Consider the following 27530-nt stretch of genomic DNA (forward strand, 5'->3'; position numbering starts at 1 on the left):
TCCCACTCAGTCAGTTTCTCTTCCCCTCTCATTCATGTTCTCGCTTTACATCTGCAGGTGCACTGATAGGAGTTCATATCCAATGTTGCTGTTCAAACCAAGCGCATGCATTTTCTCTGACTGTGCTTCAACCTGCACATAATTTCCGATTTGCTTTTCTGACTTGATTTTTAGGGCTGATTGTCTGCACAGTTATTTTGCAGGTGCGAAAATCGGAATTTCTTTGGGCTTTGTATTCTATGTAAACTATGTTTACAGTAGCTGTTATAAGAACGACTCTTGATAGACAGCATTTGTGGAAATATCACAACAAAAAATACAATAAAAAAAAAAAACATGACCAGTGTTTCAATAAGGCATTTCAAATAAAAATATAATGGCAGTTTTTTGCTGAATGCATGTTCATTACTAAAAAAAAAAATATAATCTGCTATTTGACCTCATGGCCTACCTGATGGCCTCAGAGTCGATGTGCACCGGTGCGATTCTCTCCAGCAGAAATTTCACCATCTCCAGGAATGGGTTTGTGGGCTGCTTGGGGAATGTCAGCTTTCGTGTGATTTCCCTCTGGAAAAAAAATTATAAAACACTCTTAGATGACTTAGTATCGGTGTAATGTTTAATATTACAAGAAATACGGTGGACTGGAAAAGCTCTTAGTTAATATGCATTATAAATTAACACCTATCATGTGAGCTTGGACAGTGCAGTGTTGAATGTGATTGGTGGAGTGTTTTTAAACTTACCACACATTGTTCAGCCTGTTTACACGAGCAGGTAGGGCTGATGAGTTGCTCAAGCTGAAGACGGAGTTTCTCATCTTCACCCAGAACCTGATTAAACTTCTTCATAAAATCCTGAGCTTTACCTGGATCTGGAAGATTCTCTGAGAATGAGAGAGACAAATTACACATTCTGAAACCTAATGGTTTTACTTAGCATCCACTTAAAGGCATATATATATATATATTATACTCACTAGCGATGGTCATAAGTTTTCCAAACATGGCTGTGGTGTTTGCTTCAGACTGCAGGAAAAGAAAAACAACAGTTACATTTATGTTTGTCACTGTACCTGTCAATTGTACTAATGCTTTGGCATTTAAAATACATGTCAGTTAATACAATAAAGCATTTTGATTAGGACAATACATTTTCAATGTCCCTCAGAACATTAAGAAACATAAACAATATGAAGGAAATGGAAATTAATTTCTTCACTCACTTTTCATTACAAATCTACTTTAATAACTATTAATCAACAGATATGTTGGAAATTCTGCTTATGTGATAACGTAACTGGCGTGCACTGTATCCCCAAAAGCTGCCATGAACGCATCGGCCGAATAGAAAAACTTATCGGCCTTGCAAAATTATCGGTCGACCACTAGTCATTACAAAGACGTTTTGTCTTCCTCTGAAAAATAATGACAGAAAAAATATTAAATCATGAGTGAAGTTTTTGCTTTTGCTAGGCCTATGTAATTACATGTTATAACAAAAAAATGTGCATGTAATGCCTTTTTTTCTGATTGTTTTGCATTCGCATCATTTGCTTTGTTCACGAATTAAACTGAGACGATGCGCATTAAAGTTTTAGTGAAAAAAAAAACAAAAACTGTCCTCATCTCAGCCACGCAGCACCGCTGACACACACTTGATAAATTCAGCTCAGCTGTACAGCGTGAGAAAGATTGAAATGAAAGATTTAAGAAGTGAAAGAGCAGAAAAGCAACGTCTATTTTGTGCCCAACTTGAACAAACCACAACAGGTAAAGCTGTCACCTGTGTGGATATAGGCAATATCATTAACAATGCTAAATTATTATCATTAATAATATGGTTTCTTAAGATTTTAAGTCTATGCTGTGTGCTGCTAATGTGTGAGCCTCATTATTTGAAGAGCACATGCTGTCCAGTAATCAAAAATCAGTAACAAAGTATCAGCTATAAAATGTAAAATTCATAACGAAATAAATAGGCGTGGTTGCTTTAGCACCTCAGTTCAAGCAGCAAGTAACCTATTTAATCTTTCTCTTAACTACTATCGTACATAATGAACATTGACATCAAACGATAGGCTATTTTATAAGAGATCCTACAGTACACAACTTACCGAAATGTCAGTTTTCAAACTGCGGAAAATGTGTAAAGCTTGTAAACATTGCAACGTAATATACATTGACCTCGGAATAACCATTCAGTGACGACAAGCTAATCAGTCAGCTAGAAAAGTAACTATAAATAACTATATATTTATGCACTATTGCATTTAAATATTTATACTTAACCTGTTTTCTACATGATTCAATGCCTCTTATAAAATTGCATTTTACTAATTAAGAAAAACAGACTGAAAGTGTGAAAGACATACACTCTTAAAAATAAAGGTGCTTAAAAGTTTCTTCACAGAACCATTTTTGGTTCTACAATGAATCATTCCGTCAAAGGTTCTATAAAGAACCATTTCTTTCTCAGCTTTTTATAATCTAAAGAAACATCTTTCAATACATTTAGGCATTTCAAAGAAACTTTTGTGAAACAAAGGTTCTTCAGATGTTAAAGGTTCTTTACGAAGCCATTTATATAAAAAGGCTCTTCTATGCCACTGTGAAGCACCTTTATTTTTAAAAGTTTGCATCTTTCTCACCCTCTTGTCCATGGTTTCACAACATTAAGGAAACGCCCAAACTATACTCAGTGACCAAGTGATGCTTATGTCCATGATACTGGTACAGATAATGAACAATTATGTGACTGTATATTTCAAATTAAAAAAGACATTTGGTTCCCACTTTAAGTGAATCTTAGTTCCCAGGTCATCTACAAGATGGATTAAAATGCTGATAGTCAAGAAAATTAGACCTAAACACATGACAGTATGATTGAAATGTAAAAAATAATAATAATAAATAAATAAATAAACATGTTTATTCTGTGGCACCTAAAAAATTATTTGGTGCCTACATTTTTTTCTTATAGGAGCCAATGGCTCACTCTATTTTTTTGTTTGGAGCCCTGGTTTGTGTAACTTACTGTAGGCAATTTGTGTAAGTCCAGCAGTTCTCGAACAAGCCCTCTCAGCATATTCTGACACTTCCACATTTCATTCAGTGCTCTGAAAAACAACGAGATGTTCTCTGCTTGATCTAATTAAACACATCAGTGAGATGAGTGCTGTTAATAGATGTACAGTGATATGCTCCAAAACGGTCAGATGAGAACCGGAGACTCTCTCTTGGCAATCTGATAAGCTTTTAAAAAAGTCGTTTAAGACTCACTTGACTGCGTTAGTGTCCAGGCAGGCATAAAGGTAGTATAGACACTTCATCTTTTCCTCAGTCTCCAGACTGTGAGGAACCATGTACTGTGCAAAGATTTTCTCCACCAGCAACCTATTACACAAGCACACTTTTTAAGAATCTGACACTTCGGATTTAGGCATGCTTCATTGTTTAATGTCAATAAACTAGTTAATGAAGCAGATTAAATACTTTGTGTGTACAGATGCATGTGCGTACTTGTCATCTATGCTGTTCTGATAGTAGATGTGTAAGAGCTTGTCTTTGATCCAGCTGATTTTCAATGCGGTCTCCTTCCCAGCTTCATGGTGCAGACAGTACTTCTTATAAAGCTGAGCCAACCCCATCATTGCTTCTTTACGGACACGCCACTGAAACCGAACATAATAATTATATTTAATTTGTTTTTCTCAGCTCCCTTTTTATTTAAATTCTAAGTAGGTTTGAATGGCTCCAAGATATATCAAAATAAATATTGCAATATGAGTTTATCAAATCACAATGGAATGCATCGTATTTTCCAGAATATAAGTCATGTTTTTTTAACATGACAAATTCCAAAGTGAATGTATAATTCATTTACTGTCAAATATGCAACACATGGGCAGAGTGCAAATAAAATATCCACATACACAGCATATAAGATAAAGACAAAGCTACACTGCTCAGAAGGTCAGTGAGACCACCGTACCTCCATGGTGTTATTTCAAACAAGTACTTGTGAAGTATTCTGTTATGTATGACAATAAGTGGATACTGGGACACGAGTGAAGTACAAAGCTTACAAAACAAATTACTGTTTTGCAACCAAAAGCTAGGCTACATTGCAAACATAGAAACTAGTGCTGTCAAAGAATAAATCACGATTGATCACATCTAAAATAAAGGATTTTGATTTCAAAGATGGCTGCAGTGACATGACTTGTCTTAAAGAGACTTTGGCACTGTGTATAATATATATATATATATATATATATATATATATATATATATATATTATACACACACACATGCATGTATAAAGAACAATATATTGTTTTATATGAAATATATTTATATATATATAATATAAATTATATGAATATAAATATATACATGTAAATAAATCTAAATATGTTCAGAATGTATACTGTATGTGTGTATATTTATATAAACATAAATAAAGTACACACACATTTTACCTAAACAAAAACCTTTATTTTGGATGCCATTAATTGTTTGACAGCAATGATAGAGATATTTGGATTTGTGCCGAATGAGAGCTACGTGAGTGTTTCTGCATAAAGCTGCAGTGGAGTCTCACTCTGAAACCTGCAGCATATATCTGCTGGCAAAACAGCAAATTAAAATGGTTGTTTTGATGGTTTAACTTTTCAAAAGGAAATTAAGATGCAAACTGTTGCACTGTACATTTACAGTTGTATAGTTTTACAGTTTAATAGTCCCTTTTGCTTAATATTTTTTATTTCACAATTACAAAAAAATATATACATTTTTTTATGGCGGTACTGAATGTGTGAAAAATAGTGGGAATTGTAGACTTGAATATTTGTTTTTGTTCACTTCATTACTGAAAGAGGCTAAAAATGGTTCAGCCATGAAGAATGGTGCGCGCACAAAAATAAACTGAAAAATTACTTTTTAACTCTAAAGTAAATTATTTATGCTCCATGCAGATCCACCACTAATAAAATCACCTTAATCTTTCTAGATTGGTTCGTTCTTTTTTTCCAAGACCATACAGTACTTTTTTCATATTGCAATCTACATAAGAGAAAGGAAAAAAATCATGCCATTGAGCTCAGAAGACTTTAGGGTAAGCTTTGCATCTTTCTCACCCTCTTGTCCAACATCCTCTCTCTGACAAACCCCAACAGCTGATCATTCACCAGGTTCAGATCTTTCTTCCCTGCGTTGATGATGGTCACAATGACATCGTGCCTGATTGCCTCTTCTGGGTCATGTGACCTCACCTTCAGAAACTCTGAAGTGACAGAGTTACACAAGATGTTTACAAGTCAAGCAATGCTTAATGGAGAAAAAAAAAAATCAGTAGACATCACATTAATCCTGAACACACCAGTAAGATCCGTGGCAAGGTCTGGGTGGTTCATCAGGCAGTGGCTAGCAAACTTTACACACTCAAGTCTCACAGGAACATGGATGTCATTGAATCTTTGGGAGGAAATAAAAAGAAAATCAGAATTCAATAAACCTCAAATTATACATATTCAAAATCTTTTTCCAAGATTTTCCAATGGTAGGAATCTCTCACCTTCCCAGAAAGCACTGCCAAAGTGGGCGATTCTGAGTGGCCAGTTCAGAATCTTTAACACCAAAGAGTTTAGCCAACAGTTTCACAACAGCCAACCTCTCCTCTCCATCATTACTCTACACAGACAACAGAAAAATATTAGTCTTGCAATTAAAGTGTTTGTATGCGAGCTGAAGCACAAATAAATGTATGTTCATTAAGTCACCTTCAATTTGAACTCAAGTTGTGGCATCACAGAGACAAGGAGCAGAGGGTCGATTGCAAAGAGCTCCTGAATGAGGTCAAATACATGCTCAGAGAGATCACTCACGGAGGACTTTCCCATCACCAAAACCTGATTAAAGAACTACGGAGAAAGAGAAGAAAGGGATTAGAGAAGAAAGTCAATACAACATCTGTCATACCATTTTGTCTTCTTAAAAAGAACTGAACTCGTTACGCCATTTAAATGTACTGAATTCTGAAAGGACAAACTTATGTTTTTGTGACTCACTGAGGCAATGCAGGTTTCGATGGTCTGAACCGTTCTCTTCAGAAGAGTCTTGGCCAGGTCATACGCCTGCTTATTCAAGTTCTAAAGCACAGAAAGAGGTACAACCACACAATGGTTAGCCATCTGAGACTGGACTGGGAAATGAGACCGGGAAGAAATAAGATAATAAGTTTGCCTACTTTGTGAGCAGGGATGAGGTTGATGAGGATTGTGTCAAGCAGCTCCTGCGTCACTCCATCTCCCTCCATGATGATGGAACTCATCAGGTCCAACATGTGCATCTGCACCTTCTGATTATGGCTGTTACTGGAAGAGGGAAAGTCCTGATCAAAAAGAGTACAGTTGCGTAACAGAAGAGACGATTAAACTCACTTAAAATTAAACTCACTTGATGACAGAAAAGAGGGTTTTGAAGAGTTGGATGAAGATCTCATTACAGTCCTCCAATTCAAAACAGATGTTGTAGGACTTCACCCATGCCAGGTTCTGTGCAAATTAAAGTTTAACATATTGGTTATGACAATTAAACTACATGCTTAATCTTAAATGAAAAACAAACGGGTAAATATTGCTGCTGTGTGGCTCATATCCCCACAAGCCTGAAAGTACATTTAAAACATGCACATATAATCAACCAGTTATTTGTAAAAACACAGCTCACCTCTAGTAAGTAAAAATATCTGTTGAACTGAGGGCTCTTGGTATCCTCTAAACCCTTCAACTGCCGCGTAATGAAGAGAAAAATTTCCTAGATAGAAGATAAAAAGATACTCAAATTATTATTATTTTTTTTAACTGGAAAGCTAATCTGAATTCTCTGTTTTTTCATAATGGTTGATGGTACTATGTGTAGGATGGGGGAAAAAAAGACAGCTTGACATGAGGTGCAAGTGTGAGATCAGTTTTTAATCATACATTTTTAGTGTGAGCCATAATAAAGAGGTAAGTTTATCAATAAAGTCATGCGTGTGAAGTTAATGTTTTGGCATACCTTGAGCTTGTCATGCGAGGTGTATGGGGCCTCTGGAGCATAAATTCTGAAAATGTCAGCAAGACAGCAGGCCACAAGTAACCGTACATCCTTGTTGGGGTTTCGCAGGAAAAACTCAGAGGCCAAGTGAAGAGCCAAAGCCAAGTACTGCTGCTTTTCCTCCTCTGAGTCTTGATCCATGTCCATATATGTCTTGACCACGAGCTATAAGACAGAAAGGCATCATTTAAAGCCATGGTATACTTCAAACGAAATAGAAAATCGAACTGATATGACGACATTTCAAACAAAATCAGGCTAAAACGAAGTTTATTTTGAGTTCGAAACAGCTCACCAAAGCAAACTTTCTGGGGGAGTTCGCTTTGGCTCCTAAAAACACCTTTGCGCTTCCACTGGTCCATTGCGGTTACACAATCAGTGGGTGTGTTTTTTTTTTTCGTTAACAGTTTGTTAACAGTATACCGTCGCTCAGCCTTTTCGAACTTATTTTTCCCCCGAAGAACGAAAATGAACTACGTTTGAAGTATATCAGCGCCTTAATGCACTGAGTAAAAATTCTCAAAATATTTAATCATTCTGTAAAAGACAAATCTCTCTAAACTTTAGACACAATCTACCTGCTTTTTTCTATCTGCTACCCATCTGCTTATTACTATAAAACCTAGCAAGTTTAAACAAACACACAAAAAAGCTGCTTTTTTTTATACAGAAGTCCTTTAAGACATAACCACCATTAACAAATCTCAGCAACAACATTTTTTACATTAAAGGGGGGGTACAATGACGTTTTGTGTATTCCTAGTTGTTCACAGTGTTAAAGAGATGGATTCTCATGCTAAACATAGCCAAAGTTATAAAAAAATTATTTAGAAGAATGTCTAAGAATATCTTTGCCAAAAATCTTACTTCTGGGTTGGTACAAGTTTCAGCTGTTTTTTTTTTTTTTGATCAGGGATTTAATGACATAGATGAGAACGGAAGTCCTTATATGAGCATTTCTCCCGGAAAAACGCGCCCGCACACACACAATGACCAGAGGAGAGTGAGACCGTGCAAATCAACACGCTTCCTCGGGAGATCGTCGGCAGCACTGCATAGGATTTGTTTGAGAATGTCTCCAGATAACTGCGTTTTCAGATGTGAGGGAAAGTTTTCATCTCGCGGCTGGAGACGGTAATGTTTTCTGTTGGTGCATTTCTCTTGGTTCATTTATCTCGGTTCATGTCAAATTAATTTTGATAAGTCGCACCTGACTATAATTCGCAGGACCAGCCAAACTATGAAAAAAAGTGTGACTCATAGTCCGGAAAAAAACAGTATATGAAGGATGCAGTACTACTCTATAGGTACTCAAGATTGACACACGATTAGGTGAAACCGTGTATGTTATGTACCTTTTAATATGCCAATAAAAATACTGCAGACTTTCTCCAGGTCTTATACCTTTATTAAAATTAAGCAAAACAAAACGATAAATGTTAACTTTCAAGAGCAGTCAAGTATTTGCGAGAGCGAGTTTAAAGCTTGCTGGCTTCTGTACACCGGCCGCCCGCTTCTTGGATTTCTAATGCTTTGATTCTCTCAAGTCTGCACTCGATGCATCCTTGATATCAAGAACTAGGGCTATAGCTATCAAATATTTTAGTAATCGAGTATTCTACCAAAAATTCCATCGAGTAATCGGACACAATGCGTTTTTGCTTAATTAAAGTGTAATATTAATTATGCAAGAGAAAATAAGACTCCTGGGTCTCTTAACCCCTTAACTGTCACTCACATTTTTGAACATTGACTTTGTAGTGCACGATCCAAACTTACATTTTTATAATTCATGAATGAAAATATTTTGTAACATGATATTGATGTACCATTTACATGGAAATGCAATGTCTGATTTTAAAATGGGTTTTAAAGAATGAATTTTGAGATTTTAAGTTTTCAGTCGATATATAACTTCTGATGATTTCTAAAATGTGATAGAGAAAAAGGCAACAAACAAGTCTTCTTTTTTAAACAAAGGTCAAAACTCCAGTTATAATTTAGATTTTTGAGGGTGCACTCTTGTCATAAATTAATCGATTACTTTTCCTACATAATTTTTAGCAAAAAACACTGGTAAAATATATATTTGGGAGTCTTAGACCTTTCCAACGATATACAGTTGGTCAAGATTAGATTAGATTTTAGGGGTGCTCCGATCACGATCGGCCGATCGTTAATGCGCATCTCGTCAGTAAAGCCGGTTTTCTAATCAGCGGTTAATTCCATCAGGTGCATGATTTCAAATAGAGCAGCTGTTACTACACAGAGCACCCCTATTAGATTTAATTTTAACTATTTTTTTTTAATTATTACTCATTGTTTCTCTGTCTACTTGTACTGTGAACAATGACAGTTTACAGATTTATTAAGTGCATTTAAATGCCATTCAGTTGGGGTTTTAAATAAAGCATTTTCTGAGATGCACATTAAACACATAAAACATTTAATATATCTTTTAATTATTGAAAATAAAGCAAACTTAACTTTTTGGTAAACAAAGGGGATTTACTATTAAATATAAAATATGGAAGAAATGTTGTGTGATTAAACCTTAAAAAAAAAAAAATAATGTTTGATTTTTTTTTTTTTTGTAGTAGGCTATGTACATTCTGCTGAACAATAGATACATGTTCTGTGTATGTGATGTGACGCTAGTTTTACTCAAATCGAATGGTAAAATGCTCATGAAGTGACTATCAGAGCAGTTCTGGAGATGTTGTTCAGGTGTTCACGTCCTTATTGAGACAGCAGATGCTGAAATCACCGGAGCGTCACGCCCGCTTCAGTGTGTGTAAATAAACGGAGACGCGCTTCTGCGCCATTCATTAACAGAGACACGCAGAACATGCAGGAATCATATTTAAATAGACTGTTCCGTCCCGGTCTATATCATGATTTAATGTAAGTGCAATGACCTATTTTTGATTAATTCATTAAAAATTTGGCAAATTTCGTGCCATTCCGCATTAAACTGTAATTCCGTTTTTATGACTGGATTCCGCGGTTCCCTCCGCGTTTTCTGCATCGCGGAAATCATAGGGCCCTAGTTGTGGTATGCCAGCTCTATCTTGCAATGAACACACGCCAAGACGTTCTCTTTCCGTTTGCTTGCGCCCTCAAGTCAAAACACTGCTGACACCTTGTGTCTCCTTCCGCTTTGTGGGTGACGTAAATGCGTTGTGTCACATTAAAAAAATCATTGCGAAAGAACCTGACGTGAGATTTAAAATAAATTTAAAGAGGCTTTAAAGATCATTTTTTGTAATCAAGTTACTCGAGGAATCGTTTTAGCCCTATCAAGAACACATCCGGGCACTTACACACATCCTCTGTAATTGTGTTCTTGAGAATTGGAATTGAACTTCGACACTGGTTAATGATGATGTATAGCGAAAACACAAGGACGCAAGATCGCTAAAGAGCGCATATTGAAAACAGTCATATTTTATTAAGTCAGAGTGTCTCCTTTCTCACTCCAAGATAGCTCAAAATGTCTTATGAGGAGCAGAGCTGGAATTAAGTGATTGTAGAAACCTTTGATCAAGAAATGTGTTGTTCAGGTCCACTACAATAAAAGTCTTGCAAACAGAAAAAAGAAAATGTAAAATGCCAGAAAACACAATGGTAATTTCAAGTCCACTACTAAAATAAAAGAGGAAATTTGGAATAACTACTGATTGACAAAGAAAACATTGATTGGACCATTGCAGGTGTGGTATGGACGGTAACATTTATGTTAAAATCACAATGAAATGGAAACAGTGCCAGATCTGTTCTCCCTTATTGTGACGCATATTAAATTGAATTATCAAAAAAGGATTAAAAAAAAAGGTGGGGGGGGAGGGGACTACATCTGCCGTTGATTGGATTTACCTATTCAAAAATACCTATTCTGCATGAAGAGTGCTATGTTTAATTGAGATGACCACTGAGTATTTGCATGCATGCAAACTTTTATGTAGATCTAATTTTTTTCCACGTACAACACAGCAGGTGGATTCACAAGCAAAAGGAGCACTATCCACAGAATTAGTAAAGTGTTCTACACCTTTTAAAGACTTAAAACAAACGATAATTGAATACATTATATATAAATGGCAATCAGAATGGGATCAATGTCTAAATAATAAGTTGAACGCAATAAATCCTGATCTGAGGAAAAAACTATCTCTGTTTTGAGAATTGTTGGAATCAAGTCACCTATACAAGATGCAGAATAGGACATTCAAAAATTCCACATCAGTTTTTACTCTAAGGAGAAAATCCTCCGAAATGTTCTTCTTGTCAGAATTTATTTTTCATTAAAGATATCCTTCTAGATTGTATTACATCTGCCCCTGTGAGAAACCTTTTTTATTCTGTTGATACTTTTGAAAAGGTTTTTAATCAAGTGAATCCGAACATGGTTCTAAGATTTCTAGAAGAAATACATTTTAAACATCTTTTCTAGTCTTCCTTTGTTTGATTGCACTCATTCTCACCATGAATATAGCCTTAGAAGCTGGCATGGCGTTTAAAAGAAAGATCTCATTTTTCACAAGCACTTAACCCTTATACTTCTAGGACCCAGGAGAAATTAAGTTCTCTAGTTTCTACCTCTCTCTGGCGCCTGTGTGTGAGAGAAAGAGAGCTGAGCATGTTTGGTAAAGCGGGGGGAAGGGCAGCCTGTGCTGTGAGCTCAAGGAAAGCAGTTGAGCTTCAGACTCAGACAAAACATCACACTGGCAAAAGCAGGAAGGCCAGCAGTCAGTCCGTTTTCCTGCAAAGGACTCTGATACCCTCCCTAATTTTTTTTTTATTTAATATGTGAATACTACAGAAAGCTAGAGTGACAGAATCTCTGAAAAGCATATAAACTGATTGATGCAAAGAGTCCACAGTTAATTAATCAAGGACTTGAGAAAGAAACAACAACGTGGCATTATATTTCAATCTGATTGCCCATTTATTTCCATCACCACTGGATATTTTTGGGGGACGGTCTGACCTAATTCATGTTTAGTTCACAAGAAGGACGGCCTCATCTATGAGATCACAATGTTATTTTCCACAAAAAGTGAATAACATGTTAGCTGAATGGGCATATTTATTGGCCTGATTTGTTGAGAACAAATCCGTCTATTCAGCACTGCCATAATGGTTGTGTGTAACAACACAAAACAAATTAAGAAACAATGCATGACACACAAGTTGAAATGTGAGGGAATTTCAACAATGAGGGAATTCAATCCGGACCCGCCTTCATTTCATATTTCAAGAGCACTAATTTTATTACCTTCTATGATAAATGGATTTTAACGAGTAAATCATTTGTTTATTTTTTTTTATGTCTTTTTGGAGATGGTCCGAAATGAAAGCGAAGGCTAGATACTAGCTTGACTTTTTTGTTATGACACCCTTTGAGTGTACGACGTTTTACATAATTGGCCATATTTCACCAGTAATATGAAGTAATTTATTTTTATTTTTTGTAAAATCACTTAGATTATGGCCATTTAACTCACAGCAGTGTCAAGTAGGGCTGTAGCTATTGATTATTTTAGTAATTGGGTATTCTACTGATTATTCCATCGATTTATCAAGGAATTGGATAAAAAGTATTTTTTCTTTATCAAAAAGAAATACTAGATATACAAGATAAAACAGATTGGTCTCTTAAAATAACTATTTTGTTCCCTTTTTAGAAAAATATTTTAAGGTGGGCGTACACGGTGCAAATTCTGATGGTCAGAAGGACGTACAGACGAGGTGATATACGACACGATTTAATGACCTGCCTGATTTCCGAAGCAATCGCACAAAGTTCCGCGCCAAAAACATCAGAGTCAGAGGAAGAGATTGTGGCAGCAATGGCTTCCAAAAGAATAAAAAAGAAAAGAAAAAGAAGGGCATGGCATAGAGTTTGGCTGAAGAGCAGAGAAAAGCATGGACTTTCTGTTCTTCAAAAACAGCTTGAGATAAATGTATCTGTGTGCGCATGCTTTGATGTGGTGGCGGAATATATGGTAAAGTATATAACCATAGCGTGTCACGCAAGTTTGTGCATATAGTAACGTCATTTTTATATATTTTTAAACAAATGAAATTGCTGGATAGTCTTTTTCCTAGTTCGTGATTGGTCAACTTCAGATAGATCAACAAATCAGCTCACGCACACGTCAAAAATTCAAACCGATAGCTCACAAACTTTTTAGACATGTTTAAAAATGATCGGGAGGTCAGGAAGTGCTTGTAAGACACTCTGCTCGGCTCGTACTTCATTGCACATGATACAAGCTGCGACCATATGAGAATACACTATTGAAAAAAAAGTGCGAACTCGTACGACAGCAAAAATCGCACCATGTATGCTCGCCTTTACTACTGAAATTGCATACATTGATTACAGTTAAAACTAAACCCATTTGATGCATTTGACTGCCGAATAACATTCAAAAGCCAAATACAAATAAATTATAATAATAATAATAAAAAAAAAAAAAACTATTTCACATTACTTTAAAAAAGTTAAAAAGGTACAAACTAAAACTAATGCATAAATCAAATCCTAAACATTGCATTTAGCCCATGCCGTGAAACTTAACTTTCACGTTAAGCCTAACTAAAGCTCAAGCATGACATTAGCCTTTACCGTCTTCTTGGAAGGCTTTGTGGCTTTTTTAAAGGACAAAAATCAGTGGACAAGAAGGATAACAAGAACAAGAGTCCATACATAATTTCAGACACGTTTTTCAGCAACATGAAATTAGAGTTATTTGGAAAATAAATCCTCTTAGATGTCTCTACGTACTGGTGTGTGTGTGTAAAAGTTGTTTTTGATATCCTTCATATTCTGTGTACTGATCAATTCACAGCCGTACTAGAAATGAATCTGTTTCAATAAGTTTAAATTGACTTTTACATAGGGCTGTGATGGTTGCCGTGACAACCGCATCACCGTGGTGGTCGGTTGCCACCGCGGTTGTCTACTGCCACCGATAGAGCACGTGATAGTGCACGTGACGTCACACACTCTATAGCAAGTATAATACAAAGTTTTGTATACAAGTGTAATAACTGTAATAGTTGCAAATTCTAAGTCTATGGTAATTAACATCTTACCTCAAACACAGTGTTTCCTTTAGATTGGCAGATTTGAGCGCAGGAAAATACAGTTAATGCGTTTAGCAAATTAATTTAGTGTTGGCCGATAGATCTTGTTGGGAAACCAAATACTACATTGCCGATCTGGAGCCATCTCCATTTATGTCACCCATCCGCGTTTGCCCAGGTTCCCGTGATCACAAATGCCTGGCTGGTCATATTTGGTGCGGCTTTCTCCAAACTGGCCAAATACAAACGAGACCGCAATAAATAAGAGATGGTAACAAGAAATATGGCAATCATTCCTATTCCAATGAGAGCTCGTGCAGATGAGGAGTTAACGAGCTTACTTGGCTGCGGAACAGTGAGCCATGTCTTCAACGGACGCAACACAACCGCGTTGCAACAGGTTTAGTCTGTCTAGTGTCTACAGGACATCTGAACTCTGTGTCATTACCTCAGAAACTGGACGGGGGATTTATTATGTCTGTCATGCTGCATCCAGTGTAGCATCACTGATTATAAGGAGAATTTTGTCACGCTGCGTCACTCGCGTCCGTTAGACAGGGTGTATTTAACTATTTAGGCTACTTTCTTGTTTAATTATTATTTCTTTGATATTTATTTTAGTGTTTTGCAGGCGGCGTTCACTGACGGAAGTGCACAAATAAACATGAACTGACAAGTTAAATAGGCTGTGTTAGATGAGTGAGACTTTTGAGTCAAATTCTTACATTTAATCCATCAATTAGAATGATAAGACATTTGGGCTGTTACCCAACAAATTATATCAGTATCAACCAGGGCTCTGAACCGGTTCAAGGAACGAAAACAAAAACCAGAAATGAACGAAATTTTGACAGGAACAAAACCAGAAACTAAATCAAATTTTATAGTTCCGAACAGAATCGAAAAATTTAAATGGCCATTAACCGGTTAATAACGTTATTTTATCGTTCCATTTAATATTTAACATTTGCTGTCAACCATTTCACCAATTCCAGCAGTATGGCATACACAAATGTGCTGAAGCCAACGAGTTAAATGTCTGCTCAGCTGTGAACTCATCATAGGTAAATCGCAATGGCAATGCACCGCCTTTAGGGCCGGATTAAGACCAAATTAGGCCTTATGACGCAGCACAAAAACGGCCTACATTTTCTCTGCATTGGTGCATGTGCATTCGACACTCAAGCGCCAGCATGCTTAACCTTTCCTGCCCAACTGAGGACTCTCTTCTGATTATTCCCAACTCTGAGAAGCTCTGCTCGCCGATGGCATTGGACATCATCATGCACAGATAGATGCGCAACCCAATTTCGACATTTCGAAACGTCCGAGAAAGATTTAACAATGACAAAAGCTTGTTCGAGCTCTGCTGATTCGTTCACAGTCACCGGTTTCTGAGTGCATGAATGCAGCAAACTGTATCAGCTAGGGCTGCACGATGTGTCGTTTAAGAATCGATATCGCGATGTACGAATCCACGATAGTCACATCGCAGGATGTGCGATGTAGGCTGTCGTAGTTGATCCGTTATTCATTGAAATAAGAAACATTACACGGGCCAGCTGCTCCCCGGCCTTGACGAATATGATTTGTGGATTAATTGCACAGCTTAACCATCATAGAGTGAAAGTTTATCATTGACAGGACTGAAAAACACATGCAAGTTTAACAGGGCAGAGAGAGAGGGAGCGTGCGGGGTGTTTGTTTTTATTCTGCTATGTACAATGCTTTGGCAATATCTACCTTTGTATGTCATGGCAAAGTCATGGCAAAAAAGCAATATGAATTGAATTGAGAGAGAGAGAGAGAGAAAGACCGAGAGAGAGCAAGCCATTTTCAAACAACACGAGCGCTGTCTTGCTCTCTCTCCCTCGCGCATAATTAATCAATTGACACGATGGTGTCGATGTTTAAATCATTTAAAATGAGAATGTAAGTGTGCTCACCTCATTTTTGTTTGTAGGAAAAAATATCGCAATATTAATCGCAGAAAAATAAAATATCGCAATGTCATTTTTTCCCAATATCGCGCAAACCTAGTATCAGATCATTTTGACCGATTAATAATCAGTTATATATATATATATATATATATATATATATATATATATATATATATATATATTAGGGATGTCAAATTTCGATTATTTCCATGATCGATCGTCGTTTAAATTAACGATCAATTAATCGATTAATCGTTAACCATAATACTGCAAAATGCGTCTATTGCAGGCACGCAGTCAGCGGTATGACAGGATGTGCAAAAGCCACACACACACACACACACACACACACACACACAAAACGCTTTCTCACTTGAATTAAAGAGGCTTTAGTCTGAATAAAATGCTAGTAGCAGGATTATAAAATGAATAGATGCGATTATGATCATTTGATAAAATGAAGAGAGCGCGCCATACTTTTGAGGTCATTTTACTTTGTTGACAGTTTCCAATCCGGCACGGAGAACGCTGAACGCGCCTCTTTAAATGGTTTTGTGGTGCTCGTTGTTGTATTTTAAAGCACAATTGCAATGTTTTCAACTGACATTATTGTATTTAAAATAAAATTATCCGAAATGTGGAGCGCGTGTGACTGCGCTGCACATTAAGTGAACTACATCGGCGCTGCTGCACCAAAACACAGTTGCTCACATTAATTTGATCCTGCTGGATTCTGTCCTAGAAAATGCAGATTTTTAAAAATCCAGCATACAGCGCATTAGATCGTGACAGTGCATGCGTGCAGACGAGGATGAGCGAGCGCGGCTTTGGCTAGATTTATTTGGAGGTTATTGCTCATGTCTCATTCGGCACAAATCGAAATGTTTCCATATTCGCAATGTATTTGAATGTTAAACTATTATTTATAATGTAAACTAGGCTTGTACTTAACACGCATTCGCATATAGACGGAAAAGATGATCCTCTTCATGTGAGCAAAAACGTCCTTGGCATAACAGCAGAGTGGACCGGTATACTACGGTCTATTTAAACTGACCAGTGTAACCTTTTAATGTTTAGTTGACTATTTTATTTTGATAATGAACAGACTGCGATATAAGTTTGAATCGCTAGAATATACGTGTGCAGCAGGCTCCGGCGCGATCGAAACAGCTGAGACATTAAAAAAAATATATATTTTCCGCAAAAGTGTTTACTTTCATTTGTGCACACTCACAATAAAAACAGAAGATTTGCGCTCTTGTAAAATAAAGCAAACAAACAGAATGCGTTGTCATCCTTTTTTTTTTTTTTTTTTTTGTGAACTTATGGAGCGCCCACACTTCTGTTTTAAATCCGTTAATCTAAATTATTTAAGTCGGATATATTTCGCATAGCCTATTTAAAAAAAGAAAAAAAAAACATGAAAACAAATTGTTATTTTTATGTTGGGCCTATTACTTAGTAGGCTATAAATTTTCCTTAAAGCATCCCATTTTGTCCCAGGGCTTAGAACCTGTGCCCTAGTCAGGTCCATGCAGAAACATGTGAACGATGCTCGGCGTCACCGTTTAGTGACAGCAGTGAATGCTCCAGGAATGTGTCGGTCACAGCGCCTATTAATCGCTGTTTTGAATCCAGCAATTATTTATTTAGAAATTATAAGATCTGATTATGACAAGTGTGGTATAAAAGCTTTGTTTATTAGAGGAATAATAGGTTAACTGGAAAATGTTAGATCGCGACCATGCTTTTGGACCCCATAGTCTTCATTTACGCGGCTTTGTTCTGGTTTGCCGGTTGGTCACGAATTTGCACAAATTCAGTATATTTAGGCATTGTTTCTTTTCCTAAATCTTCATAGTCTAACCCTCTAATTTCCCAGGTTTATTTTATTATCTTTCGCTTTTAATAACTGTTTTCGCATCTCTTACTGTGGTAAACATGGGAAGGGAAATTAAAGATTTCATGAATTAAGAATTCGTTCGATTTATTAATTTGTTCCCTTATTTCACTTAAATCATGGGTTATTTAGGGAACAAAATTAATGAAACATGGACAATTGCCACATTAATAATTCGTAGGAATGAATTAACAAGTTGTAGGAATGAATAGACTACCTGTCCTGTCACTGTGTCCCACAGCCCTGCAAAGCGCACGATATAAAACAGTTATCTGATGAAATGATTAGTAACTACATTTCTATTGCATTTAATGTTGAAGAACTTTTATGTTGTTTCTATTTTAATGTACTTTAAAGTTTAAATCACATTAAAAGCTAAATTTGTACATTGTGAATGAATGATGATGCTTTTATATATCGTCACCGTCACTCACAGCCGCTCGCACGTGTTGAGTGCGCATGAGCCGCACGCAGCCCAACATTGAATCGGTTAACCGACCATCGATAGCCTTAATCGATTGCATCTCTTATCGACAATTAATCGATCATCGATTAATCGTTGACATCCCTAATATATATATATATATATATAACATACTTTTTCTAGAGAGAGAAAAAAAGACGATTTCATTCAGAAATAGACAATGCAGACACAAAATTTTATAAACATTACAAACTATTAAATTAAACTTAAAATTAACAAACTATAATAAACACTGTTATAGGCTATTTTTATAATCATTTGTTATTCAAATACATCGCGAATACTGAAACATTTGATTTTGTGTTGAATGATGCCCAACGTTGGTTTGAGTTTCGTTTTGGCATAAGTTAATTCGTTTCAGTTTGTCGTTAATATGCTGTAGCTTCTTTTATTTTTAATTCCTGTTCTTTTCTAAATACTGTTAGTTGAAATGATTTGTTGTGGAGTGAGGGGAAATAGCCTAGGGGAGCTTCTCAAATTTACCGTAAGCTGAACAATTTTCATTTACTGTATTTACCTCAAAGTTATTCTTAGAGTGAAATGTGGATTCTGATTTTCGGACGCAAATAAAGGGTTAGCCTACTTATTATACAGTAACTATTATTCTATATTCTTTGCACTGTGACATTACTGACTAGGGATGTTAATTGTTAATTGATTTACCTAACCAACAACCGTTAACCGACAAGATTATTTTAAATAATAATAACAACTGAAAGTACAAACGCTATATAATAAATAACATTTTAGCATCCAGATATGTCGGGAACATGGAAACATTTGGATTCCTGCCGAATGAGAGGGGTAGGCATCAGCTTCACCTTTACTAATTTGTTTTTGAATTGACGTTTTTATAGCCTATAACTTTAGAGGATTTGCTTTGGATATAAACTAATAACTGTTTTTATAATGTTTTAAACATTTTAGTTTAGACTAGTTACAGGCATTTTAGCCTTCATTATTTTGGAAGTAATAGGGCTAATGAAATGCAATGTGAGCCGTGACTTATAACTAAGTAAAAAGTATAAATAACGTTATTAACCGTTTTTTCTTCCACCCGAAAACCGGTTTCGGAACGGTAATAATATTAGAGGAACTCAGAACAGAAACGTTAAAAATTCGATTCTGCTCGGAGTGAAACGATTGAATTTTTTTTTCATTTTCAAGCCCTGGTATCAACTAAATTCATCTTTGTAATGCAGAAGAAACACAGAAGCTGCATCTAAAGAGGCATTTAGATTTAGGCCTATTTACACTATTTAATTCAGCCCAGAGGGACATGAATGCATTTAACCAGCAGTTACAAATGCATAAATATTTTGTTATTTTAAACATGAAACACTGAATAATGATATTTAGAAATATAAGATGACTGTGTGAAAATAAAATGTGATAAAAATGTGAAAATAAAACTGCCAGTAGGTGGCAGAAAGTTACTGTTAATAAGTGATTCATTGCGACTGAACAGAATAATTTAAACTGATAATTAATTCAGGAACAAAACACCCTCATGTTGCTCAGTGATGCAAAACAGCATTGTGGCTGTGTTTGGGATTATTTTTTGTTGCCATATTTCCGTCAATATAGTGTCTAAAACATACGTATCTTAATAAAAACTTTTTTGTTAAACTGTTGCATAAAATCAGTATCACATGTGTTATGATGATTTTTAGAGGTGGAAACTGGCACTCGTCATGTGATATTGATTACGTTTATTTCTGTGGTATTTTTATGCATAACTGTATGGTGTGTGTCAGAAAGAGAATGAGACAATCAACATGAATTTCGCTTAGTCTTTCACAAAACATAGCTAACGTAGGGACATCATAACTAGCCACCATATTGATTTACGGTCTTAAATATGTCCAGCGCTTTTTATTTATTATTATTTTAATAAATGTGCATGATCCAGTGTCTATGAGTTGTGCGTCAGTAATAATGGTCCATGGGGAAACACAGTGTTCCGTGTGTAGTTAGTTAATGGACTAAATGAAGCCGAGAGACAATTTGCCTTAATTATTTTACGTATTCGAGTTATTCGAGGAATTGTTTCAGCCCTAGTGTCCAATGCTTCCAATAAATACAGCTATTTGTGGCGGCCCGTCATAATATCAAAACTGACCTCCACAAATAGTTTTTCCATAAGGCTTATACTTCGTTGAATAAACATCCAAGTTTCAAAATTAAAATGCAGTGCCGCGGTTGTTTTTTATGAATATATCTTTGAAAAGAACTTAATCTATGAATCACACCGTCAAATCCTTCAATGAAGTATACTAAAAATAGGTATTTTGTCGTAAGCGTGATTCTCATTCTCATTTAATTTTTCATTAAAAAAAAAATTGCATACCATGTCAGCCAATGCATAGCTTATTTATTCAAATCAGTTGGAGCTAGGGCTGTCGCGGTTAAGAAATTTCCCCTGGGGATATTATGGGTGGCTCAATAGCGCAATATGCGCTATTACCGCTGTTTTTTTTACATACCTAATTTATCCTAGCTCTATCATTGAGTTATGTAGGATATATTGTTGCTTTTTTAACGGTAAAGAGAGACACATTTTAAAACATTTTTGTTTATAGTTAAATGTCAAACAGCAACAAGAACATGCGTTTTCCAACAATTATTTTTAAGAAATCAAAGCTTTATAACAGGTATTACACGTATTTACACGCAACTTTGGACAGCAGTGGAAATCTAGACTGATTATCACGCCACCACTGGCCCACCAGGACAGTGGATTCGGGTTGGAGTCGATGCACTCGTTATCTGCTCACTAGGGCTGGGATAAACGATTATATTTTAAACGATTAATCTAACGATTAATTTTTTCAGACCAAATCAATTTCGATTATCTCCCCATTAATTGACTACTAACAATTTATACATGTTGATTTACATATCTGAATGAAAAAACATGAATTCCTTAACATTGCAATATATGTTTATTGCTCTTAAAATTACAAAATAAAAGACTGACTAAGAATGCATGACTTTGCACTTGTATAGAAATAGCATTCAATAAAACCTTGAAAACACATAGCTTACTGAAACAAGCTTACTGAACACATAGGGCCTAGCTTACTGAAAAAAAGTTCTTCTTTCAGATGAAAATAACAACAACTTGATGTCTAGCATTCAACAAAAACGGTCACCCAAAATACTTGTTTAGAGCAATTGAACGAATACAGTGACCAATGTAAACTTGAGGGCTTTAAGCTAATACAGAGAGTGCTTTTCCCAAAAAAAAAAAAAAAAAAAAATTAACAGTGGGAGCCAGAAGCCTGTCATGGAGGGAAAAAAAAAATCTCTGAATGCTCCACGTGAAACTTTGGCGCTCCGCCCTTTTTCTATCGTGTCTAATGATTTTGGTTAATATGCACGAGGGAGGGAGGGAGGGAGAGAGAGAGAGAGAGAGCAAGCAAGACAGCGCTCGTGTAGTTTGAAGACTGTGAGTGCGCAAGCGCGCGTGAAACTTTGGTGTTTCGCCCTTTTCGCCCTATTGTGTTTAATGATTTTGCAAAGGCTTCAGCTACTCCTAACTGTCGGCCGGTACCGGTCTCAGGTGTTCTTTTTGATGTTACTCCGCGACCTGATGCTTGAGGGGGCAGAGCTCTGCGCTGGATGACAGGGGACACTCTAAAACACTTAACGTATACGATCTATAAAAAAATCAGATGAGCCCTGAATATGAATGCAAGTCGTTTAATAACACATTAAGCCTTATGATGGTTTTCTATTATTAAACACGTTGAATTCATATTCAGGGATCATTTGATTTTTTTGTAGATAGTATACTTTATTAATATGATGTTTAATGAGTTTGGTCTGTTAATATCACTGTATTAGTACATTAAACCAGATTAAACGTTTTTCACGTTAAGCGTTTTAGAATGTCCCGATGACCTCAAATTAGATGTATTGCCACATCACAGGAACCTTTTTGAAGCAAATTTTGAATATAGGCTCATCTATATTCGCTGGCTCGCCCTTTTCATTGGGTTGAAAGCCAAAATGTTCCCAAACTAGCTACGTTAGGTTTTTGGGACGCCATTGAGCACCTACCATCATTTCAGCCAGCCTATTCAAAACAAAGCAGCACCATAAAGCCACAACGGCTCATGAGAAAATTACAGTCGTAACCATATTGTATCATTAATTTATTTTACATTGAATGCACAGTGACAAATTGAAAAAAACAAGAAGGCCATAGGCTCTGAACACTGCGGTTGCCCCGGTTGCTATCGTTCCTCTGCGGTTTGCTTGTCAATAGTGCGGTATTACAATATTGCGGTTATCACGACAGCCCTAGTTGGAGCAATGCAGAACGGAAAAAAAAAAATCAAAAGCCTGACAGTTCATCTTCATATAATGTTAGCCAACATATTAAAAATCCAAAACAATAGGAATGTTCATCAAGGAATAGCATTAAAATGGTTTTGAAATTGCAACATCACCTATTTTAGGCAATTTGTTTTTGTTCAGTGAAATTAACATGTCAACGTGGTCTGGTAAAGGACGGGACTTGAGGTGATTAACAATATGCCCTATTCTTGCAGTAGGAAAAACTGTTCAATCTTTAATTTAAGCCCCTGAAAATGGGAAACCTATTCTTTAATAACCATAAGTAATACATTTTTTTCAGACAAAACCTGAATAATTAAAAAGGCAATGAACTAAGAAATCAAAATATCCCCTGATCTTTTGATATTCAAAATTTCCTTTTCCCTTGGTCTTCATTTTATTGTGGATTTGTTTACAACCAAGGCACTATCCGACACAGGATTTTCAGAAAGTCTGAAACTGAAAGATGATGCTGTGCCACACAAGTGTGAATAACTGTTTTCATTACGTGGTGATAACTTATTACATAACATTTGATATACTACCACTCAAAATAAAATTTCTGAACAGTAAGTTTTTTTTTTCTTCAACAAATCTTCTGCTCATCAAGGCTGCATTTATTTGATAAAAATAAAATACAAATTGAATGCCTATGTTCAAATACAATGAAGCTATTTTAAATGGTAAAAAAAATTATGTAAATCTTACTCTTCAAAAACTATTGACTGGTAGTGTATGTACTAAAACTTTTTTTTTCTTTTGGCTGAATCTCAACAAAATGAAACACTGGCCAGAATGCAGAATACTAACTGAACATAGTTTTACCAGGTTTTCTTTTTTTCTTCTCTTTTTTCCTTCTCATTACAATTTTTGGAAGATGCTGGTCACACATATCGCATTGCCACATGCCTTGTAGAAATTCATACAAATGTTAACTGATGAGTAACAGTGTTTCAGGGTAGATAATTTACAGTGCTTAATTCAGTGCTTTGGACTTTGAGTTAACAAGCAGATATCATCGCAATCTCATGCAGCGTTGTCTGAATACATGCAATTTGTGTGTGCATTGGAAAATCCAACATTCTGCAGTTTACTTAACTGTTTAAGGCCATTTCGCGATTTCAATCATCTTACAGTAACCAGCAACAACCACCCCTTCATCTTCTCATTAAAGACATGCATTGCAGTACTAAACAGTCTAACACACTCTGTGCTTGTAATGATTTTTTGTCTTTCTCTGACAGTTTTGAATGCTTCCACACTGCTGACATGTTTTCTGACGTCTTTATTTATTCCCCAAAATTATTTCGATATCAATAAACAGTATGAAAAACACAAACTAAGTTATTTTGTTCTGAAAGCTTTTTTAAACAATACTACCATAATATTACCCTTTCTGTGCCACTGTCTTCCATAAATACATAGGCTTTATGCAAACAAACAGGAAGAACACAAACATCAATTATGCAATGAAAACGACAACAAGAAATTAGTTGTTTACTGACCCAAATCAAAAGTGCACACCTCAACATTTTAATATTCACTAGATACAGTTTTGCTCCGTATGTCAGTGCAAATTTAATGGATTTTTCCACAGAAATTAACTCTCCAAGTTGCAGGTATGATCACATCAAGCTAATTAAATGTAGTCAGCTTTAGGATATCAAAGATGTAGGAATTGTGTCGTGAATTATTGTGATGCTCTCCTTCAAACAACACTCATTCACTGCAGAGGATCCACTGGTAAGCAAGTGATGTAATGCTAAATTTACTAAATTCTATTCTGAAAAAGAATTAATCTCATCAGCTTAGATGGCCCAAGTCTGAGTGATTTTCAGAAAATGTTCAGTTTTGTGTGAGCTATTCATTTAACCTCTAGCCTCCATGTTCATCGCAACTAAATGCCTGAGCAATAGATATATTATCGCTGCATTCTGCAATTATTATTAGTGCACTATTACAGATATATGTACATTAACTAGAACTAAACTAGGCTCACAAATGCCATTTAACCTGTTACAGGAAATTTGTGTGACTGCTTGTGATCAAGTACAGAACAGATGACAACATCATGGCCATCCAGTCCAACAAATTCGTCATCTTAAGAAGGGGACATTAACATTATATAAATTATACTATAGATTAATAACTGAAACATGCACTGGTGTTTTCCAATAAAGTATTAATTAGAAACTTGTATTAATTAAACCTGCTATAAAGCTCAATAAATTAATTCCAGTCAGTGATTGCATTTGTCACTCTTACCTTGAGTCGTTTGACGACTTCATCGTTGCTGATTTTATCAGTGATCTCTTTGACACCCAGCGGGTAGATGATCTTCCCGTCCCCCGCGGGTCTTTGCTGCTGAGGCTGCTGCGGGAACTCCATCATCCGCCTTCTCCAGACAGACAGACGCTCCTCTACTGGCCTCTATAGGCAACAACACTAAAGTTCAGCACACAAATCCACCACGCCGCTACAAAAACACTCAAAAATACCATATGCGCTTCTGTTTCGTGCTCTCTGGGCGTGTAGCTAACACCTCTATAACCGTACAATGACACGAAAACCCTACAGACGACAGTTTGCGGGAAATTCCCGAAAAAGAGCACGGAGCTAATAAAGCTAATGGTAGTGCTAGCCAGAGAGCTAACGAGATCAGCCCCGCTGCCGCGCTTTTACTCTAAAACGTAGTATCTATTAATTTAAAGTTATCCTGCCAAGGGTCTCCTCATATTATACACGCTCAGACATAACAATACTACTTGGATAATAAAACATCGTTTAAAAGCGACTCAGAGAGTAAAAGAGCTCCTTGAGTTGCTATTGGCCTAGCCGTCAGCTCCAGGCCTCAAACTATTCAACAAACACACAGCCAACACTCACATTTAGCTATTTAATATCACAACCCGCCGCTTCCTGTTACCCCAGAAACATTTATTCCATATCGCTCACTCGACACTACTCTACCATGGCCGTTATCTTAAATTTAGACAGTAAGAAATCTGAATTGTTTACTAGTTTTCTCTGTAACGTTACAAGTTCACTCAGCGAGGCAAACGGCGAACACCAACTTGATCATCCCACACAAACTGTTTCAATTAAACTTCCTCGAGCGACGCCAGTTGTCTTACAACCGCCTACAGACAATTCCCCAATCATTACCTCACAGACAATTCGTTGTTTTAATTCATGAGTCGGGTTCGGGTTCTGGTGTTTTTTGTTGTTTTGTTTTTTTTAGTTTAGGGCACAAAGCTCCGTCTCTTTCATTACAGGCTTGTGTGAAGGTCCTCGCGTGGAAAGCGGAGGCGCAGCGACCCCGTTGGCTGAAAGACGGTATTGCAACGCGCCGATGGAGGGATAAACATTACCATACAGGTTAGAAAAGAGACGCATAAATGTGAAAGAACTAGTCAGATCGGTGGAAAGAACAGCGTGAACTTGGTTTATCGTAAATCGCAGAGAAGACGCGCCTCTACATTGACTTGCATAACTGGTGAAAGAATCGCATCTGAATGTATTAATAATGTTGGCAATTGCACAACATAAGTTTTTTACTTACTCCCGCCCCCATAAAAAACGAATACATAAGATATATATATATATATTTGTGAAAATAATAGTGTTGGTTTTTATACAGTCTATGGTTATAACAAAGACTATAAATGATTAATCGCGATTAATAAAATTATAAATAAAAAAAATACAAGTTTTTTGTTTGCATATTATATGTGTGTGTTCTGTGTATATTTATTATGTATGTATGAATACTCACACATGCATGTATATATTTAGAAAATATTTAAATGTATTTACATATCTATATTTGTAATTATATAATTGATATTAAATATATTTATTTATAATATCAATTATATGAATACAAATATAGACATGTAAATACACTTAAATATTTTCTAAATATATACATTAATATTAACATAACATATTTTTCTGAAATATATAAATAAATGTGTATGTATTTATATATAAATAATAAATATACACAGCACACATACATACAGTATAGTAAACAAAAATCTTTGGATACAATGCGATTAATCACAATTAATCATTTAACAGCACTTGTTATAATGTCATTTCAGAGCTATTTGAATTTCAGAGTGATTATAAATGTCCCTAATGCTTAATAAGGCTGCATCCATTTAATCAAAGTACAGTACAAATATCAGTTATATTGTGATAAAGTACTGCTTCACAGCAACATCCCATAAACCTTGGGTTTCCATAAACTTTCCCTCTTATCTATCTCTGTTCATACAGACAAAACAAGTTCATGAAACCCCACAAGTATGAGATTGAACAAGAATGCATAAACAAGGAAAAATTAATGAGAAATATAAAATATAGAAACATAATGAATTTATAAATGATAAAAATTCCTAAATAATATAAAGATAAATAATAAAGAATAATCAAATTATAAAAATAATCAAATAATAAATCACACGAATGACTAATGATTATAAAATTATCATGTGAATAAATTATTCTAAATTAATAAAAAAAAAAAAAAAAAAAAAAAACATAAAAAAATTAAAACACAACATACACAATTTGAGGATCTAAGCATTCTTATATCATGGTTTCTGCATAAATATAAAGTAGCACAGTTTAAAATATTGATAATAATGTTCAAT

At 35.7% G+C, this 27530-nt stretch overlaps 1 protein-coding gene across 2 annotated transcripts in view; it reads right to left on the minus strand.

Annotated features, from left to right (window-relative positions):
• Positions 1-26187, minus strand: part of LOC113044271 (sister chromatid cohesion protein PDS5 homolog A) — a 37869-nt gene extending 11682 nt beyond the window's left edge. For both annotated transcript variants that reach the window (XM_026204093.1, XM_026204092.1), the window contains exons 1-17: positions 26035-26187; positions 25135-25299; positions 7062-7265; positions 6732-6818; positions 6459-6556; positions 6250-6376; positions 6071-6151; positions 5783-5923; positions 5578-5693; positions 5383-5477; positions 5141-5286; positions 3522-3673; positions 3282-3395; positions 3037-3118; positions 980-1028; positions 747-886; positions 452-567 (exon numbers count right to left, since the gene is read on the minus strand). In XM_026204093.1, coding sequence (XP_026059878.1) covers positions 452-567; positions 747-886; positions 980-1028; positions 3037-3118; positions 3282-3395; positions 3522-3673; positions 5141-5286; positions 5383-5477; positions 5578-5693; positions 5783-5923; positions 6071-6151; positions 6250-6376; positions 6459-6556; positions 6732-6818; positions 7062-7265; positions 25135-25260 — 1874 coding nt within the window. In that variant the 5' untranslated portion in view covers positions 25261-25299; positions 26035-26187. The remainder of the gene's footprint in view (positions 1-451; positions 568-746; positions 887-979; positions 1029-3036; positions 3119-3281; positions 3396-3521; positions 3674-5140; positions 5287-5382; positions 5478-5577; positions 5694-5782; positions 5924-6070; positions 6152-6249; positions 6377-6458; positions 6557-6731; positions 6819-7061; positions 7266-25134; positions 25300-26034) is intronic.
• Positions 26188-27530: the final 1343 nt, after the last annotated feature.

Source organism: Carassius auratus, chromosome 26 (genome assembly GCF_003368295.1).
Source record: "Carassius auratus strain Wakin chromosome 26, ASM336829v1, whole genome shotgun sequence".
NCBI lineage: Eukaryota > Metazoa > Chordata > Actinopteri > Cypriniformes > Cyprinidae > Carassius > Carassius auratus.